The sequence below is a fragment of the Zootermopsis nevadensis genome, unplaced genomic scaffold (assembly GCF_977971745.1).
Source record: "Zootermopsis nevadensis isolate Lab colony 2312 unplaced genomic scaffold, Znev_1.0 Znev_ptg000017l, whole genome shotgun sequence".
Taxonomy (NCBI): Eukaryota; Metazoa; Arthropoda; class Insecta; order Blattodea; family Termopsidae; genus Zootermopsis; species Zootermopsis nevadensis.
The window spans coordinates 12156059-12177747 of record NW_028259149.1 but is presented as its reverse complement, the minus strand read 5'-3'; the positions used below and the strand labels follow the sequence as shown (position 1 = coordinate 12177747).

Genomic DNA, 21689 nt, shown 5'->3' with positions numbered 1-21689 from the left:
CTAAAACTGTCTATTGCCCTATTAGAGACGTCCGAAGTGTTGTTGATTTTGTCAAGAGAGAGAGGGATTTCAGTTAGGTGACCGGATGAGTGCAGTGTCAAAAAGTACTTGGCCTTTAACATGAATGAAGAGGGCCATTATTACAACCGTGATTTGCAGACTGACAGAACATTAACCCAAGAAGAAGAATTAATCTAGTTTGTAAAGTAAAATCAGATTTGTAATCACATAATCTGTTAAAATGTGCCTCATACAGTTTTATTCAGTACATCACACTTTGAGTAATAGAAGTGAAAAGAGGCTTTATCTTATATGCCATCTTTGAACTCTGTTACGCTCAGTTTTAAGTTCACAAACGTTTATCTTATCCGGAAATGATAACTTCTGGAACTCTGTCAGTTAATATCATCCATAGGGATTTTCTGATAGACGTTTCTTATACTTTAAAAATGTAAACAATTTTATGGATTTTCATACAAACCAAATAGTTCCTCACATACCAATCTCTCACTGTAGTTTATGGCAATGCATGTTCAGTAAGAAGTGCATACAATACATACTTTTTTTTTTCAATATTGCATTGGCTAACAACGCTGTTTCATTTACATATATATCGAATGAGATGTGAAGATAAACATGAATGACGAGTGGTTGAGAATTGGAAAGAAGATCGTCTCAAGTTTGGTGGTATGATCCCATAGATATTGGTTGAGCAGAATGATGAAAACTGCGATAAACCAAAGTCAGTTCTGCCGAGACTCGAACCAGATACCGTTGTAATATGAGTGCAGAATGTTACTGCTACAGCAACATGTTTGTCCGCAAAAACGACATTGAACTGCGTATTTTAGCAACAATGAAAATATCTGCAGGATGTGCTTTACTGCTTGTCCAGTGGGACTTCAGCAAATTATAAAGCTAGTCCTATGCAGTTCAACAAACTACTATTTTCATTCCCATGAAATTTACAATCATAAGGCCCACAAATTTTAGATGTTTTGATACTGAACGTTGTGCTGTGACGTTGACAACCGTAATGCAGATCGATTGCAGCAAGATTAAGTACAGATTCCCATTTATTTTGCTGTTGTGTAGAACAAAGTCCATTGCTATCGATAATTTTCTGTGTACGTTCTTATCTTGAATTCAGTACCATAAAGCGACCTTTGAACCAGCAAGCTGAGCCATGATCAAGTACACTTAAATGCGGCTATCTCCTGCAAAAGCCACGCAATTCTTGCAGCTAGGCCTACCAAGCGGATTTTGGGTGTATGGACATGAAGCTGAGGATGATTTGGACGGGGGAAAGTTGCTAATGAGCTTCGTAATTTGTACATACTCTTCACTAGATATTATTGGTGTGTTCAAATCGAGGTTATGTAGCACGGATGGGAGAAAAGAGATGCGTACAAAACTTGGAAGTAAAACCTGAAGGGGTGGGATGGCGCAGATGCTAGGGAGAAAATAGGGGTATGAAGGTGGAGAATGGTTTAATTTGGCTCAGTACAGGAACCAGTGGCAAGTTGTTGGGAACACAGAAAGGAACCTTTGGTTGGGGGAAAAAAGCTGGGAATTTTTTGGCCGGCTGAGCGACTATTAGCTTTTCAAGTAGGACTCTGTTCATGAAATTTGGCCTGGCAACTGGTTATACAGTCCTCCATTACCCATTCTGTTTATTTTGTTTCATACCCTGTTTTTTCTCTTTTTTTACCAGTTTGGACCGGGCTTTCACCTCACGACCACCGGAATGGCCAATGGTCTCCGGCCTGACAAGTTTCTGGTTTGTGACGTATAAGGAAGGTATCTTAAGTTCGGTACATTACGTCTTGGCTAGTTAAGGTGTGTTAATCACGGCCCCGAGTTCCGGCGCCCCTTAAATGGGGCAGGGGTGTTATCGTGGTTACAGAATATTCGCCAACGGACCGGGATCGAAAGTGCGACTGCCTTGTTCCATCTCGCACAGGATCGTGAAAAAAGTTTAGCGGTGTGATCGCCAGCCTTCGCTAGCGGAGAAGGCAGTCGAAGAAGAAGTTAAGGTGTGCTTATATCTACATATTTTTTTACTGAGTCATGCATTATTTAAAGAGCTAATCGAATGACAAATGCGATCTTGGAAGGACCATGTATTTTCGTGTCTGATTTCTGATCAGCAACGCTTGCTTAGGTTGTAACTATAAACGCAAATACGTTGTGGTCAATCAGGTCTGCGACTGACTGGTGGAGCGGAAGTCTGCCCAACATAAGACCTCTAAAAACTCCCAGCCTCTACACATTCACCCTATAGATGGCGACTACAATGTTTATGGAAGCGCTGGGAAAGTAAGAAATTCGACGCGGCCTAACCCCGAAAACCAAGGTTATACATTGAACTCCAGCCGTGAAAAATTAAAGTTCATGGAACATATGACGTTATCAGCGTTGGTGTGTTTCTTGTGGGTGGTTCCATAGGTTTTTTTGTATCCCGCATGCCTACAGATTATGTACGTGCGTAAATAAATACGAGGACGTATCGGGAGGTGTGACGTAACACCAGTTGGAAGCAACGTGTCTCCGATCATGCCGTCACTCCGGACTTTTCGCAATTACGCAACATCCACGTGTGGGACTGGCAGGTGTCTTCAGGCATACAGAGTGAGTCAAAAGTATGTTTACAAACTTTGTGTGCGTGTTCCTGGATCAAAAATAAGAAAAAATGCCTTTATTGCAAAGTGTAAAGACTGTGATGTTTCTTTATAACAGATGCTCAAAGGTTGTTCCTCCATCCCACAAACATGCACGAGCACGACGTACACAAGACTGGCGAATTCGTTCGTACACACCAGGGTTTCCTGGAATCATCTGGCATGCATTCTACACACGTTCCCATAGGTCATCATTGTTTATGGGTGTTGCATAAACGACAGACTTCAAGTGATTCCACAGATAAAAGTCCAATGGAGTCAGGTCCGGTGACCTTGGTGGCCATGATACTGGGCCACCACGCCCAATCCATCGCTGAGGGTACTGTTCATTGAGATGATATCTGACGCGATGGGAGAAGTGTGCTGGGGCTCTGTCGTGCATAAACCACATTTGCTTCTTGTATTCAGTGGTACATCTTCAAGGAGACGTGGCAAGTGTCTTCTTAATAATCACCGACATGAAGGTTCTCTTAGACGCGTGGACCAGTAAGCATGTCGCCAACAATTCCTGCCCAAACATTAATTGAAAATCTTTGCTGGAAGCTGGATTCACTTTGATATGAAGTCAATTCATTGAAACTTATTTTTGGCTATTATTTCGAAAATGAAACATTTGCGACCCCATGTTCATAGGAACATTTTTTCTTGTCTTTGATCCTGGAACACGCACACGAAGTTTGTAAACATACTTTTGACTCATTCTGTATTTATTAAAAAATGAATTTACTAGTAAAATACAACTCCGACACAAAAAGCAATTTTCTAACACTACCAGTTCCAGAGACTCTTGTGATTACTGAGCTAGACACGGAGATCTCCTTTTAATTGGGTACTTTCTCATAGTGAGGGGACAACCTCCACATGTGGGAACAGTTGTGGATGTATTGAATAAGCGGTCGCAGACATTCGACAAGTGGTTTGTGTTCCCACCTTGGGGTTTAGGCGGGATAGTAAGAAATTCTCCCCATATAAAACCAGCATGTTACGAAAAATTGTAGAGCTGATGGCTTGGACGCACCTCTGACCGTCCACTCTGGCATTTTCAAGCGTAGCTGCACTAGCGAGATTTACCGACGTCTTCTACATCTAAAGGTGGCGACTGACTTGTAACATTTGCCTGTAATGTAACGTGTTACAAATCGAGCATTACACAAGTGAAGACAGCGAACGGAGCCGCTCGATGCGAGCCGCTCACGCTCGCGGGCGCTCCATCGTGTTGTCGGTTTTTTCGCGAATCCCTTTGAGTGTTACATTACAAGTCAGTCAGTCAGTCGAGCGGCGTCGTAACGAGCATTCACGAGTTCTTTAGATAAGAGTAGCGTATTAAATGAAACAAAGATAACACAACCTCCACGTCCGACATATTGAATGAAATGAATGGAGCACACATGAGCACAGTCGAGCCGAGCGTTCAAAACGAGCATTCGATACGCCTCACCAGTTGTGGTGTAATGTAACATGCTCGCCGCGAATGTTACATTACAAGTAAATGTTACAAGTCAGTCGCCACCTTAAGATAGCTCATGATGTAACATTACCTAGTAACAGCAAGATGGGTGTGGTGCTGAATTAGTTGGACCACCCTATGCAGAAGATGGTCGCACTAAGTATTGACCTTGTGTACCGCACATCTGTGTGTGCTAAGTGGGATAATGAAGGAGGCAGAGGGGAAGAAGCATTTTGTGGAGGTCAAGAACGTTTTTTTTGTTGGTAATATTGGATACACTGCCATCAGTGGCGGTGCAACGTTCCGGGACCCAGTGAGGCTGAAGACCCATCTGGAAGCCAGGCTGAATGATAATTTATGTATAGTAAATATCACATTTTATATATTTTAAGCTTTCTTTTTGTCATCACACTTCACGGTACTAGCCTAGTCTGTTGTGTATTGGAGAAGTAATTTGCGCTACAAGCAACATGTTACTCATGATTTAAGTATATCCTACTACTCGTGTTAAGACTTGCTCTTTTACTGGCAACTCTTCTCTGCCCAGTGGTCACCATTTGATACTTCTAGATCAGTATTGTTCTGTAATCATTTATTAACATCAACATTACTTTCATTAATGATAATAAATATTATACTGTATGGTAGGGGCCTATAATTAAGAAGTTTCGTCATTGATGAAGTGGTAGCACAGTTCATCCTAACGAGAACAGTTTGCTGTGTCTGTCAGTCCTTTCAGGCAATGGGTCTGACATTAATAATTGACAGATTTTTATAAAACTTATTATGAACGCAATTAAAGGTCAACCAAATGTCCGATACTTTTACTTCCTTCAATGGCTAGCCACTTGGAACAGTCATTTTTTGGAAACAGATGGTCGTTCAGTTGGTCAAGAAGTTGCTTGCCAAATACAGAATTGAAGATTAATTGCAGTGTTCAGAAGATTCTCCCAATGTACCCTACCCTTTCAGTTAAATTTCTATCTTTAAGATAACTTTTAATTATCCTTCGGTCAACGTCAGTGCTTCCCAAGTGGTCTCTTTTCCTTTGTTTAAAACAAACCACTTATACGTGTTCGTTAACACTTGACAATTCAATGCACCCAAACCAGCACTCGTAGTTGATGATCAGGGTGAAAGTTGAAGTGGAAGTTAGTTGTCATACTTATATTTGGAGCTTGGTACCGGAACTTGGATGAATCTTCCGTCAGGCTAATTCTGTCCCTGTTCTCATAAAACTCGTTATTTTACTACGCCACTGACAATAATTATGCCTGGATTTCTTGCTTCTTTGCTAGCGCATTTGTGGTGTGGTAGTTGGTAGCGCAATACGCATGTTTGCGATTTCTGGGTTGCCGTATGATGTTGTTTAGTTTGTAATATCTGTCTACGTGTTCCGTACTTTCATCGGGTGCATGGAGAGTTACTCGGCACGTGCACGCTGAAAATAAGACGTTTGATTTTGACAGAAAGCAGGTGTGTTTGTGTCATATAGGCAACCCATGCGAAACGTTAGCTATTATCTGTATGACTGCGTGCGTTAGTAAGTTAATAGTACAAAGTTCATTGCTAGGTGTATGACATTCGGGTGCAGCAGCAGAAGTAGCTGACTTTGTGTAGACGTTACATGCGAAATAGCTTACGCTAGCGAAATTGATATTTTTCTACGAAACAACTATGGTATTAAATAAGACCGAGAATGTAAAATGTAATGAGGATATCGAAAGAGAAAGAAAGAAGTGTTCGTTTGATCCTTTGGAACTGACACATCTGTTAGATGGCAGTCCTGAGAAAACAAGGGAAAGAAAAGAACGAGGTAAGTGGGATACGTATCGAGTGCAAAGGGCGGATGGTCCTGTGGTGTCTTTGCAATGTTGTGATAAACACACTAAATTTAAGAAACTTACCTCCAAATTGTAATATATCCCAGTGTTATCCTGTTTATTGAAAATTTGCGTTGAAAAGAGGGCGATCAAATGATCTTTAATAAATACAGTGGTATTAACCGCTTTTTATGAGGGATGAACGAACTGCTGTTGGAGTTATATAGTTCATGTTTGTATTTCATTCCAGAACACTACTTCTTATCAGACCCAGAACTCAGAGACACGATTCCACAAGATTATTTGAGTCACAAGGAGAAATATGAAGAGGCTGTCAGAAAAGCATGTATCCTGTTCAGAAAAGTTACACAGCTGCGTGATAAAGGTGGTGATTTGGAAATATTCAGGTAAGGAAATTATAGTATGAATGTTGACATTTAACATTGTACAAGGAAAATATATTTTGTTTTTACCAGAAAGATAAAAACTGAATGTTATGGTTTAGTGGCTAGCAGTCCTGCTTTATATTTAAAAAATATGGGTTAGAAATTTTGGCCTAGAGGCTGGCTACCTTGATTTAGATTTTTCATGGCTTTTCTCAGTCCCATCAGTCAAATTCTGATAATACCTTAAAGTTGGTTGCAAGTACTTTAACAACTTTCTCAATCCATCATTCAATGATTTCATCAGCATAGTTGATGAAGTGTCATTGAATTAACGAAGAAACCTAAAGTACTAAAGTACAAAGCCAAAAACTTAAGCAATGTGCAAAATTACTGAAATTATAAGATGCTACATGCCTGTGCACTACATTGTGGAGACATACCAGAAGCATGTTGATGATTGCATTAGGTCGAACAGGGATTTATGCTTGAAGAATCCCTGTGCCCACTGAATAGGAGGCTGTTCTGAACATAGTGACAAATGGACAGTTCCTAATTGCACACTGATTTTGAACTGTGGGTTGTATTAAGTTCGGTGGACATTGATGTCATGTTGCAGCATTATAAGTAGGCTTACATGTAGATTAGTAAATATCTCTTAGTGAGATTTTAGGTTCTCACAGTGGCAAGTATGAAGATGACAGCCTTGTGGGATATTGTTCTGTATAATCTTGTAGAAATTGACCATTGTTTCAGATAAGGTCAAAACTTGGCCAGAGCAATGGTTGGGGAGGGGGGGGGGGGAGATAGAAACATGGAAGTAGACAGGAAATGCATTATATGGAATGAGGAAATGAAGGAACAAGTTAGGAAATTAAATAGATGTGTTAATATGATGTGATGTACTTCTTTGGCAGAAGTGAGTACTGGAAATTATTACCATCGCCAGAGATGATCACAGCAGTACAGTATTAAAACATGGGTGTTATAATGTGTTGAGAAGTAAGTCATGTTCTAACCCACACAAGTGGGTTTGAAAAGATTTTGTGGGTCAGACTGATCTGCTGAGAAAAGCAACTGGTAAAATGACATAACAAGTAACATTCTGTGGTGCACTGTGTTTCAGGCAGACATTGAGTGGCATGCTGGGTAGTGCCATTCTGAAGGATGGCAACCCATTTACCCTTCACTATGTCATGTTCCTTCCAACTATTGTTGGGCAGGGAACAGTGGAGCAGCAGGCTGAGTGGATGGGTAAAGCCTGGAACTGTGATATCATTGGGACATATGCGCAAGTAAGGAATTTTTATTGGCATTGAAATGTTATTCATATGTCTCGAGCTGTTAAATCATGTTGGGGTTTTAGACATAGGCTTTTATTTCTACACTTTTTGTGATTTACGTGTTCAAACATTTTTTATCTTTATTGTTTAAATATAAAAGTAGCCATTGTAGAAATATTTTTTATTCTCAGACTGAACTTGGACATGGGACTTTCATCAGAGGCTTGGAAACAACAGCCCATTATGATCCTAGAACACAAGAGTTCATTCTCAACAGCCCAACTTTAACATCCTACAAGTGGTGGCCTGGTGGATGTTAGTATTCTGTTAACTTGTTACATTACCTGTAATGTATTTTGTATTTACACTGGTTATACATATCTGTACTATTTTTTTAGGTTACACTTTTAAGCCAGAAAGTAGACAATGTTCAGATTGAAATAAAACAGGTTACTGTAATAGAAATGTTCTTATGCATCCAGTAGTTTGCAGGTGTGTAATTCAAATCTCAGCCATGTTACCAGTAGTACTGACTGCTGAATCAACATGATCCACCACATAGCAACTTGTCATTGTTGCCACATGCTGCATCAAAACCTTAGTTTATTCACTTAATTGTCAGAACATGAACCAGGGATTTGAAAATATTGTTATCTATATTATTTCCATTTCATGCAAGACTTACTCGTTTTATTATTTCCATTTATTTCTTTTATCGCTTTATTTTTTCCATCTTTCGTATATTGTCACTGGGTTTTTTGCTACTACCACCAAAATCTGCACCGGCGGCGGCTCCAGGCGGGCTCGCACCCTGACCCTTCCAATTATTCACAAAAGTTGCAATAACTATAGCATGACAGAATGCTGTAGTCTGTACCTAGAAACTGCAATGGGTAGTTTCAGCATGAATGAATAAGTCACCCATGAACAACTGAAATATCTTATATACATTATTTATCATGTGTTTGTTTCTAACTTCTATCCTCTCTTCATTTGTCTCTTTCCTTTCACCTTTCTGACCTCACTTCATGCTTCTTCATTTTATAATACTCTCATAATAAATGATAAAGGCTTTCTAGCCAGTGGTACAGGACACAGACTTCTGCTACTTCATGTTCCTTTCAGCCTCTAAACCACTTCATATCCACAGTGCTTTCTAACCTCATTCTTGTAATTGCTGATTATTTATTTTTACAGTGGGACAGACAGCGAACTATGCTGTAGTTGTTGCTCAACTTCATACCAAAGGTGTCTGCCATGGAATTAACCCATTCATTGTCCAGCTACGGGACGAGGAGACACATAAACCTTTGCCAGGTAAGTGCACTTTTGAGACAAGGTTGATTTATCTGAGTGTCCAGAGGGGATGGTGCTAACTGTTGAGATCACGTTATATGTAAAGTAGAAATGCACTAATACGTAACTTTATATCTGTATGAATTTGTATCTGTAGTATTAAATTATTTTGTCTCTCTGTTTAAATACACCCTCTCTGCTAGATTGTACATGATGCAGTACATAAAGCAGTCTACATCACATACTGTTTAATACACAAATCAGTCTGTTTGGTATTTACAAGCTTTACAATCATGCTGTGCCATTGCTGTAAACAATAGAAACTGTGTATCATATTCTTTGAGGGAGGCTGGGACCGGACTTGGGTCGTAGCGCCATTGGATGAATGTGTCATGTTCTTTATGTTTTTAGGAACGAATGGTGCAGTGTTTGTTTCTTGTAATACACTATAACATTCTGTGAGTTAAGAGGTTAAAGTATCCTGTTATTATTTACACTGTTGATGAAGTTTATTATAGATAGATACACATAGAATATTATTCCATATACATATATCTACAAGAATTAAGTAAGGATTTTGTTGAAGATGTTTAGCAAAGAAATAAGGAATTCTATTATTTCATTTCAGCTTATTTTAAAAACCTGGCAAAGAATAAGTACTTGCACTCATCTTAAATAAGTTTAAACACAATCATCAGTATTCCCCTCCTGAGATTTTCTGATGTGATCACATCATATGAGATCTTTAAAATTTACTGTTTAGGAGAAAGGATTTGAATGTCTGCACTCTGGGGCTGTTGCTAGATTTAAGTTGTGGAGAGTTTAATAGTTGGTTCCTGCACCTTGCGGTGGTGGGGCTTGAGTACTTCAGTGACCCCAAGAGCTATGCTGGCGGTAGCACAGCTACTGGTAGGACCTCCCTAGCCAGATTGGTCGAGGGGGAGAGGTCAGACTAAGACAGGTACCCTGGTCCTCCAGGTTGGGGGTTGGTCGCAAGGCTAACAACCTTGCACCGTAAAAAGGAAGATGTTTCGAAACCTCGATCAAAGCCTCGGACAAGTGGACCTAACAGAAGACCAAATGGAACACATTGCCAACTGAACCATGCTTAAGTCATACTGCAAGACCAATAAAGGTTAAACATATGTACAAATTCATGCAAATAAGATAATAGGTTTCTGGAAGAGAGGGTTTTGAAGCTAACTTCTGATGCATTATCATTGTTATAACATTTTATGTTTAAATGTGAAGAAGAGGTATGTTATTCCTTCTTTTATAAAATTTATTTCATATGCCATTTATCTTACTGTTATTTTATCCCTTTTAAGGTATTAAAATTGGTGAAATTGGTACAAAATTGGGCATGAATGCAACAAATAATGGATACCTTGGTTTCGAAAATGTCCGTATCCCTCGTGAACATATGCTTATGAAGAATGCTCAAGTCCTAGAGGTAAGGAATATAATTATTATACTGGAGTGTATAGAGTAGTGCCAGTTATACAGATACTGAATTTACACACTTATTACAAGAGAGACATTTCTTGTTTTTCCTTGTGAAGTACTGTCATATGTGAGTTTAAGACAACTTTAGTCATAGTTAATTTGTGTTATAGTACAGCATACATTACATCAGATTTTGATGGATCTTGAAAATTTATCCATGAAATAAAATTATTGTTCCCATTCATATTCAGTAAAAAAAAATCTCAGTATACAGTTTTTACTATTTAATAAAAAATAACCAAAGTGAATAACCATAATTATAACATCTGTTTGAAACAGTTTAATAATGTTAATTCACCATAAACTCAAAATTAACATAGTCTATTTAAATAAAGTTTGGAACTTTAATTTCCAACAGTTAGATGAAGACCATGTAAGTTATGAGAATAACATATACATTTCAATAAATATACCACTAGACTGAGATAGTGAGGAAACTGGAGTGTCTCCCTCAACCACTGTGAAACTTTGACGTTCAGTGAGAATTTTGATTCCTATTGACAGTTGCATAAATATGCTGATGCACTTAGCATATTTGGATAAGCATGCAGCTAGACTGTAGGTGTGTGTATTGTGTTGGGGAGGTAACAGATTTAAGTAGTAGCCCTGGCTATTGGTGATTATTTTGAATCTCAGGCCTAAAGAAGGTGTCCCGTTGATCCATACTGATGACTTTCCATTGATTTTCTCAGATATGGATTGTTTACACAAGAACTGCCGTATGGTTTAAAGACGTATGTTATACAATGTTTATTTGAAATACTTCTGATTGCAGTGAATATTTAATGAAATACATGGAAAAATAATGTGTAATGTGATTAGCCATATGGCAGTTGATTATATCTGCTGTAAATAAACATAAAGGGAACTGAAGTGGGATAAATAGCACAGAAAACCTGCTTTTGGGAAAATGTCTACATAGTAATTAAAATTGTCTTCTCTTATATCATCCCTAATTGTTAGACCACTTTCTTTATTTCTGTGGGACAGGAAAAAGTGTACTTGTAGATAACTCTCATACAGGCTATATAAATATACAGTATAAGCAATGAATGCAATAAAAGCAGCCCCTAGGCACTGGTCATATTGGAATATAATAGATCTGCAGAACTTGTATTATTGGTGCACTTTGGTCCATTGGTTGGGAATGTGTTGTAATCATATACCAGAGTATGAAGCCAGAGGTGTAGAGACCATTAAGATTAGTCTAAGTATGCTTACTTGGACTTTGACAATTAGTGATTTGTAAACTTTGTCTACATGACATTGCAGTTGTATTTTACAGGTTGGACAGTTATCTTTCATAAACTCTTAAGATATAATGACTAAAGTTTAACTTTTGATCTTTGATTTTCAGGTTATAAGGCTGTTGGCACAACAGTTCTGTAGGATTTTATGTTGATTGTAAAGCAAAGTAATACTTCAGTGTATGTATGGAATATTATTTTCCCATCTGTGCCAAATTAATATTTTCCCCTCAAGTTTTCAATATAGAATTTTAAATACAGTTCTCATCTCTTACACATATTCTACATGTCTCACAAATATCATCTTCTTGATTTGATAGCTGTAATAATATCTGGTGAAAAGTTCAAATTATGAAGCTGCTTGTTATGCAGCTGTTTCTGTCATCCTCTTATTTCCTGTTTCTTGGGTCTTTGTATTCTTCTTAGCACTTTGTTTTCAAATATTGTCATTCTGTTTTCTGACCTGTTCTACATCCTGTTGTTATGTGACTAATGTGAGCCTCCAGGGAATGTAATCATAATATGTATGTACTTGTTTGTGTTATATCACAATAAGAAATGGACTCATAAAACTGTCTTCCTTCTTTTTATTAGTTGATTGCATCATAGTTTTACACAAGATGTCCTTGGAAAAGACAATGTGTGTTAATTTAACTTGATATTTCCTGTAGATTTGTTCAGAAACTTGACTAAGCTGTAATCCAAGCAAGCATATTAAGACTAGTGTGGCTTACTTATTGGTCAAATCAGTTAAATATTCATTTTGTAGTGAGGCCTTGTTATTATTAAATACGTTAGCTCAAGTGGTAATGCTTGTGAGTTGCAGACTCCTGACTCATAATGCAGTGTCCAAGAAGGTGTTAAAAAATTCACAAATTGAAACATTTTTATTACATAGACAAAACAACTTGGCTCCTCAGTACTATAAATGTCCAACTTATTTTCTATATGTTGGTATCATTTGCCATGTTTCATTATGGGTACTTTCTGTAGCCGTAGCTCAACATAAAGATTGTGCTTTATCTCCTGAAATGTGTTCTCAAGCATGGCAACTGTCACTTGCAGTCACCTCTGTGAAGTGATGTTGCAATGCCAGAAGGTCTGCAACTCTCTCTTATTCTTTATGTACTCTGATAGGATTGTTTGGGAAGTGTTTATATAACATTTTATTGATACTGTAACCAAAATTTGACTGTGCCCCATTCTGCTGAAACTGCATCAGTAGGTAATTTTGAGACAGCATACTGTTCTAACGTTGCCAGGTATGAATGACATGTCACCATAGCATCTTAAAAAATAGGTCCAATGATGCAGTCCTTCATCATACCAAACCATACATCCACTTTTGATGTGTCCCTTTCATGTGTAATGATTTGATGAGGTGACTTACTAGCCAAACTTCATCAGTTAAGTCTGTTTACCAGACAAATCATATGAAACATTGCCTCTTCGGAAAAGTTGTTTAAAGTTGTGAATGCCATCAGTAAAGTTGTGTTAATGTCATTACTTGATCTCAGTACTGAAAATTACAGCACTGTTGTTGATTGTTTGTCTCAATGATAGAAAAGTTTGTTGTTGATTGATGCTGTAATGTGTATTAATTCATTGTCTGTAATGTTTACTGATCACATAAGGAAAATTCTGAAGTCCTCTGTGAACATGCAGTATGGATGTTGAATCTGTTTCTCCAGTCATCTACATGTTTTGTCTTTGAAACCATTGAACGGACAGATGAAATTTGGTACACTTTCACATCTCAAAATTCAGTTCAGAGGTATGTTTTAATGAAGCCATTTTAATTTACATTTCAGGATGGAACCTATGTAAAATCTCCAAGCGATAAACTCACATATGGAACCATGATGTTTGTAAGAGTCATCATTCTTCAAGATATGGCTGGGTACCTGTCTAAAGCCTCTACAATAGCCATACGTTACAGTGCAGTGAGGAGACAGTCTGAGTTGAAGCCGGGGTTAGTCGGAACATAACATTGCGATGACTGTAGTTTGTACTGTCTTCCAAGGAAGAGATAGGAAGGCAGTTGGCAATGCCATCTTGTATGTGCTGTGCAAGTTACAAAATATCAGCATAGTTTTTTAATGATTTTTACCACTGTTTGTATGTCACAGTAAATCGAGAATGGAGTTATGTGCAAATTAATAAATTTCTTATTATTTACTAAGAACAGAAATATGCCTCCACAGTGATCGTGCAGTCTAGGGCACGGGTTCTGGATTGCTTGAACATTGGGATCATGGGTTTGAATCCCATTCAAGGCATGGATGTTTGTCCACATGTCTCTGTGTTGTGGTCTGCCTTATGACAGGCCAATCCCTCATCCAAGAGTTTTACCATATGTTTCTGAAAGGATTCAGGGTTTCAGAAGTTAATTCTGAATTGGAACAGACCAGAGAGCCTAATCTGGTAAAGACAAAAAAGAGGAAGAAGAATAGAAATGGAACTATAACAATAAAATATCTGATATGCCATTCTTGTTGTCACTAATTAAATCTAGTGCATTCACTCTGCCATACATACTCGAGCTTACAACAAAATAATTTTTATAAGATTTGAAGTTTTCATGGCAGCTGAACTGGCCCAAGAGGATTTTATTGAACAAAATAACTGTTACTCCATTATTGATGTCACTAACTTCAGTCTAGTCATCTAGTGTTGAGCTCCACTTCCTTACATGTGTTCATCTGTCAAGAAAATTCAGCTCTGTTCTTCCAGAAGCAGATTTCAGGTGGTGACTCAAGTCGCCTGTTACCTGAATATATTTTCAGATTCTTCTGACACAGTCCATTCGCTTTCTTCCATACAATTGGAAATACACAAATTTCTTTTCATCACATTGCTCTTAATTTCATCAGCTCCAACTTCTTATTGCATTAATTAATAACACACTTAATAATTCTTCTTGTGTGAGTGTGAAAGTGTTCCTTTTTTACAGGGCTTTATGCCCTACACAAACTGAACTACTTAAAAAATGAGAACTGGCATGTATTTTGGATTTATCCCTTTTGAATCTTATTTGGGTTATTATTAACTGTGTCAGGTATTTCCTCAGTTCATCCAGAAGAGTGCCAAGATAATACTTTAAGACTGGTTCATTACTGTTGCCTTTCAGAACCTTCCTAATCACCATTCATGATCATTTTGATATTTTGTAATCTTTGCAGTTGAAATATTGTTACTAGGTAACTTAAGAATAATCAGTGAGCAAAAATCAGCACACAACTAAAATACGGTCTCAAACAGGCTGTGTCTTAACCTAGAAAGTAAATTCAACCAACATTAGTGAAGAAAATTTAATGTCATCTGAGACTTGAACTTGGACTCATATTATTGTTTGATTTGTCAGAATGTAGAGGAAAATTATAAGCAGTAATTACAGTTATATGAGCAGTATGAATGTCATTTTCAGTGAACCAGAACCACAGATCATGGACTATTTGACACAACAGTACAAATTATTCCCTAACCTGGCAGCATGCTTTGCCCTGAGATTCAATGCCATCTGGCTGTGGAATATGTACAACAATGTTACAGCTGAACTTGAAGATGGAGATTTGGATAGACTGCCAGAGGTATGGATGTTTTTTCTTAAGACCAAATATAAGTACTGTATGACCTATAGTTTAGAACAATTTCAGATATGTATTTTAATGCTGTTATCTCTTGAGCAACCACAAAATAATTCTTAATTTTCCATTGTTCATTTACTTCATATCCAGTGAGCCATAATAGGTCATTCATACAGATTAATATAGATAGAGATGGGCTGGACATCTGTGGTTTGATTGTCATCAGCGTAATGTTTGAGTTGTTAGCACCCCTGCTGTTTATTTTGAAGGTCATGTGTCTGAGGTGTTTCTTTGTTTTCCCAAATCTGTCCAGGATTATGCTCTGAAAGTATGTTAAAAATGTGCCACAGCCATTTCTGTCTGCATGCTCTCAGTTTATCCCTTAATCATCCCAACATTTGATTTCCTCTGCAGTTAAAAATGTGTTACTAAATCATCAAAGAATCAGTTATTGAATTCCAACCAGGCTCTTATCCAGTGAATTCATGACTTTTTTCTAAGGAGTAATGATGGTCAAAGCAATAGCTGATTAGTCCTTTTTATGCAGAGATTATGATATTTTGTGGTATACTGACAACAAATGAAAGGAGTTCTGGAAGGAAACTTTCATGCCTAATTTTCTTCAGATACGTCCATTTATATAGGGAGGCTGTAAAGAATTATAATATATGAATATGGTGTTCTATTTCTGCCCATAATTTAGACCAGTATAAATTCCACTTACCTGATAGTTTTTATGCAAAGTAATCACATTGATGGCTAGTTTCAGTACTTTGGAATTTCTGACTTTGTTTAATAGCTATTTATGGCATAATGAAAATGTGTAGAACATACCATATACTTGCAAAAAATCCACATTTCTTTCTTCTTCATCTTCTTCTTTCTTGGCTCTACAACCCAGTTATGGGTCTTTGCTGCCTCCTTTTTGGAGGCTTCCTAGTCTTTAAAGCGTGCATTTGTGATTAGTCAGTGACCAGCCCACTGCCTCTGAACAATTTCTACTCAGTCCTGATTTGACTGCTAGAGCCATCTAGTAGTGAATCAGAAGAGACTTGGGTAAGAAATGGCTGCTGAATTTTGCTTACAAAACATCTTGTTTCATGCTCGTAAGGTTCTTCTACATGCCGTAAATCTTCCCCTCCAAAGGAAGTTGTGCTACAGATTTTCATCACCCTTAAAAATCCATTGACCTTGGCCGCGTTACATTTCCTTCTAAACTAACAAAAATTTCTAACTTAAAAATAAGGGAAATAAAGTAACAGGTATATTTTACTAGTGTTGTTTGAGGACATACTTCATATGCTACAAACTTTGTAGGCATGTGACTGAAGGTAGATGAGAAAGGTACTAAACTGAGATATAATATACCAGAATATTTGTTATAATTTCATGAAAGGATTATTTGTTTTTAATTACATGTACAGCTAAGATTTGGCATATATAACTCCATGTGACATTTTTGGGAAAACAGGTTCAAGTAGGAAAGCTGTAAAATGTGTGAGGAACACTGAACCAGAACCACTTACATATTCATTCCATTGGTTCTTGTCAGAATAAACATTGTGCATGTATGTTGTTGGTCTTCTGGATTGTAACACCATGGACTTGTAGGTAGAAGATGAAGATGGAGATATTTTCCTCCAGAACACTGGTATCTACCTGTTAGATCACATGGCATTGCAGCCCTGAAGACCAGCATTGATATCTTCACCACTGTGGGGACCTCAATTCTTACATTGTGTATTTACATTATTGACAGCTTCATGCACTTTCATGCTGTCTGAAGGCAGTCTGCACTGCAGATGCTGCTCAGGGTGTGGAGATATGCCGTCTGTCCTGTGGAGGTCATGGCTACATGACCTGCAGTAGTATGCCTTCTATATATGGGCTTGTCACAGCAGCTTGCACGTACGAGGGAGAGAACACTGTGATGTTACTTCAGACTGCTCGATACCTCATGAAGGCATGGCAACAGGCTGTGGGCGGCATGGCCATGACCCCCACTGTGGCATACCTGAAGCTAGCAGTCTCTGGAAATAATAATCCACAGTACTGGGAGAACTCTACAGTGTGCATTATTAGGGCTTATCAACAAGTGGCAGCAGGGTAAGATGTAGTTGTCTTCTTGTTGAAGTATACGTAGGTTGCTTATTTTTGTTGTCTATAATTTTTATCATTGTGGTATCCTTTCTCACATTGCTTTGTAAATTCCTTAAAATTATGTTTATAGTGAGGGTGATATGTAATTAGTGATATCAACTTCCTGGTATCACAAAACCACAATATATAAAGTTTTACAGAATGCTATATTGGGAAAGATAATTCTATAAGAAAGTGTTACTTGATAAGAATGTGGTGATTCTCATTCTGAAGAGTTTTCTTGCAGAAAAATCAAAATGTGTGCTGAGAACATGGACAGGAGGATCCGAGGAGGCATATCTCCTGAGGATGCATGGAATATGACATCAATAGAACTTGCTCAGTGTGCAGAAGTAAGTTGTCGCAGATGACATTTGTTACATTTATTCACATATGTGTACAGAAACTATATCGGTCTTCACTCTTTTGACTTACCACATTTCCAACGTTAAAGTGATGTTACAGTAAACTGAGGAAATAATGGACACCTACTAGTGTAAATATCCAAATTAATCACTTATAAAATGGAGACAAGATAATGAGTAGATGAAAGACTCTCGGGTTACAAGCCGTCAGGTGGCCGAATGGTGAATAAACCATATATTATGCCAACGTTTCGAGAGCAATCTCTGCTCTCATCCTCAGGGCTGCTGCATAACAAATCTGGTCCTTTGTACAAAGGCTATCTGATGCGGCTTGTAACATGAGAGTCTTTCATCGACTTTACTCTGCATGAAAACTTTACTTTATACATAAGATAATGAGTATTTTCTTGAATGAGAAATAACACACACATTGTGCAAGTGAGAAATCATATTTTATTGCAGATTGCAAACAAAATGAAACTGGCATTTAGGATTTGTTAGGAAAAGATAAATCATGTTGATAGGAAAACTGGGTTTCAGTTCCTGATAAGGGCATTGGGATTTTTCTCTTCAGTAACACATCTAAAACAGATCTGGGATCTACCCAGCCTTCTGCCCACTCAATATCAGGGCATTTTTCCCAGAAGCATGAAGCTGATAACTTACCTGTCTGCTGCTGCTAGTGTCAAGATCACATGGCACTTTAGCTTCACATTCCCATATTTCATGGCATGATGGATAGAAGTTTTGTGGGGTTATACTCAAAAGAATAAGACAGAGGCAGTTACAGTAATATATGTGTACTATCCACAGAGAAGAGAAAAAGTTCCTGTAGTTACAGTGATAACTCTGTTTCTATAGGCTCATGCTCGTGCCATTATCGTGGATAAGTTTGTTGAGAGTGTGGTGGAACTGAATGTGTCCAGTGCTCTCAAGACAGTGCTGAGACAGCTGAGTGAATTGTATGCTGTCTACTGGCTGCTTCAGAAATCTGGAGATTTCCTTATGGTAAGATTAATTTGACTTATTGACACAGTCTCTTGTATGTGGCTTCTTGCCTTCCTGCTTGTATGTGATGCAATGTGGCAGATTTTGCTTTATTTCCAGTGCACATCTTTCAACACACATAGTATAGTTTGAAAGAGTGTCATCTTGTAAAACATACATTTCTACTTTTGTAGCAATTTGAATGCCCAGAAGAGTGAAGAAACTTTTGCTTTTCTAATCCTTTATTTGTTGTAATGCCTCCTAACGTGTCAGCTTTCTATAATCATCATCTGATGACATCTGGAAATAAAGGAACTAAAAGTGTTAAAATCTGGCATAGTATGAAAGTTAATTTTCTACATTCCCACTCCCACGGGTTAGTTCAACAGCCACAGAAGCAGGAAACTCTTCTCACAATATATATGTTAAAGATGATGCCTTCTGATCAATGATTAGATGGTTGACAGAGCTAGTGAAGGTACAGGAAACATCACGTATTGGGAAGATTTGGTAGAGAAAAGAATTCAGATTCAAAGAAGGGAAATGTAAAAGCATAATAAAGATGGAGGCAGTCAGAAAAAAATTAATGAATTTGTGAGAGATTAGAGGCATGTGAACATCTGCATTTTGAACTTGTTCAAACAGAGATTCATTCAGTTTCTGTTTGTTCAAAATTTTCATTAAACTGTGTTTTATACTAAGAATTAATTGTAACAGAAAAGCAGATATTCTGTATGTTTGAAATTCCCTTTAGCATGAATAGTGGTGTAGTCTTGTATATGAAAGTGCCAGGGCATGCACTTGAAGGTTGAAAGAAATGAGCGTGTCTCATATGAGGCCATTCTCATCGTTGCTTAATGATAGCTTACACTTTCACATGCAGAATTTAACCGTAAACACATATGAAGTCCACATAAGTAGGAAGCTGATGCTTCTGCTTTGAAACAGAGAGTTCAGAAAGTAAATTGTCTGTAAGATGTCTTTTATACTACATAATTTTTAACTGGTTAGTGTTATTCTCGGTACCGTGTTAGAAGACAGCATTTATTTTACAATATTTGAAGTAGATGACGAACATTAGGACAAGACACAGATAACATAAGTATTAGCTTCTGTTTTGAAGGTAAAGTTGCTAATTTATACGTTAGGAACATTATGAAATCTTAGCTTGTGTAGTAAATTCAGAACTTGTGTGTTAAATCCAACAGTACTCAGATGTGTCAGCACGGGACATCCCCAGTCTACAGAACTGGCTGGAGGTGCTACTTTCACAGATTCGACCAAATGCAGTTGGAGTTGTTGATGGCTTTGACATCTGTGATGAAATATTGTCATCTGCACTTGGCTCTTATGATGGAAGGGTCTATGAGCGTCTGTTTGAAGAAGTTTCCAAGAGCCCTCTGAACAAGCAGTCTGTAAATGTATCCTTCCAAAAGTACCTGAAACCATTTCTGAAGGCCAGTCTGTAAGAAATTAGTTTCTTAGACAATTTTGTCTACAGTATACAGTAGTTAAGAGTGCCTTTTAGATTCCCTTTCAGCAATTGTAGTAGTAGTAAACCAGTATCAGAACCCAGAACTATTGAAAGTTATTGACAGATTGAAACTTCCCAGATAAATACCACGTTATGATATTACTGAATATAATTCAGATATTTTGTTAAAATACTTGAAAATATATACAAAGGTACCTGGAACAAACATGTGTATTGTTTGGTTTTCAGTTTACAGACGAAATGGGAAGAAACTTCCCCTTTCCAAGTGATTTCATTACACCACTTCATAACCAGTTAATTTCAGTATTCTTTTCTATGTTGGGTGTGGCGATAAGAAATTAGGTATAGGAAGGAGTGAAAACTGTTCTCTTTATATGTAATGAGTAAATTCTGTGCTCACACAATATCACTATGTACAGTACAGCAAGGCAAAGTCATTATCCTGCCTGCAGCTGAGAAATGAAAATCTTCAGTGTCCATTCTTTTGAACTGGGAAATAATCCCCAAAAGCTAACATTACCTCTTCCTTCAGAAGGAGATTCAGTTCATTACCACAAATATTTTAATTGCATATACAATGTGAGTAGGAAAGCATCATGAGGGGAAAGGAGCACTTGTGATACCCAGGTATAGGTTAGGTGGATCTTAAGAAGACAGGGTGAGAGAGCGTGAACTGGATTCATGCGGCTCAGGATTTGGGCCTAGAGCCATGTTCTTGTGAACAGGTGATGAAGCTGCAGGTTCCATGATATTTTAGAACTGGAATCATGTGTTCAACAGCACACGTGTAGTGAAAGTTGAAGCATATGAAGTGGAAGACATTGTAGGATTTGTTACTTGTGAATATGACAGAAAGTGATGGCTTGCATGTATGTTACAAATGGCAGTGAAATTCATGAAACTTTTTTGTATCCCATGGTCACTGAAAATCTTCATGTATTCCCTGCCAGACATTCTGTGGGTCCCATCTTCAAAAGTGCTTACAAGTGGGTCCAGAGGTCACACATGTTATCAATGAAAAGGAGTCCACTGAGAACTAGAATCCAAGCTTAGCAGATTTTAGATAGCTACCCTTCCAGGTAATTCCTCATACTTGGATGAAAAATTAATTTTAACTTTCTAATGAATAAGCCTACCACTTTTTTCCCGCCTTCTTGTTAATGTCATATTACCTGTGCTGTTTACTGTAATCTTTAATTCAAGTGACCAACGATGTGTGTAACCTGTAGTTGTGCAAGAAAAAGTGTCTCATCAACCCATTTATGTCCTAATGTGACATTTTTTAAAAATGTACTTGAATCACAAAATGTTTTATAAAGAACTTAATGAAATCTGGTTGTAAATTTTTCATAAATTAAGGTCAAGGTCAAAACTTTAATATTAGCGTACAATATTATGAGTTACATACCAAATGAAAGCTCCACTTAAGAGCTATTAATTGGTACAAGAA

At 37.7% G+C, this 21689-nt stretch overlaps 1 protein-coding gene across 2 annotated transcripts; it reads left to right on the top strand.

Annotated features, from left to right (window-relative positions):
* Positions 1 to 4383: 4383 nt before the first annotated feature.
* Positions 4384 to 21570, top strand: ACOX1 (acyl-CoA oxidase 1). 2 transcript variants are annotated; one of them, XM_022075726.2, is made up of 12 exons: positions 4384 to 4492; positions 6202 to 6358; positions 7461 to 7629; positions 7809 to 7932; positions 8815 to 8934; positions 10242 to 10366; positions 13478 to 13638; positions 15094 to 15256; positions 17013 to 17359; positions 17640 to 17745; positions 18619 to 18765; positions 19953 to 21570. In XM_022075726.2, exons 1-12 carry the CDS (start codon positions 4486 to 4488, stop codon positions 20211 to 20213), a joined length of 1887 nt encoding a protein of 628 aa, XP_021931418.1. In that variant the 5' UTR covers positions 4384 to 4485; the 3' UTR covers positions 20214 to 21570. The 2 variants fall into 2 exon arrangements, with proteins under 2 accessions (XP_021931418.1, XP_021931412.1); XM_022075720.2 differs by lacking the exon at positions 4384 to 4492 and adding an exon at positions 5449 to 5944.
* Positions 21571 to 21689: the final 119 nt, after the last annotated feature.

Excerpts from the sequence above, each read along its gene's own strand:
- ACOX1 (XM_022075720.2), top strand. The coding sequence starts at position 5,806 with ATGGTATTAAATAAGACCGAGAATGTAAAATGTAATGAGGATATCGAA. Across the intron at positions 17,746-18,618 it reads AACTTGCTCAGTGTGCAGAA|GCTCATGCTCGTGCCATTAT; the intron begins GTAAGTTGTCGC and ends CTGTTTCTATAG. Across the intron at positions 18,766-19,952 it reads AATCTGGAGATTTCCTTATG|TACTCAGATGTGTCAGCACG; the intron begins GTAAGATTAATT and ends TAAATCCAACAG.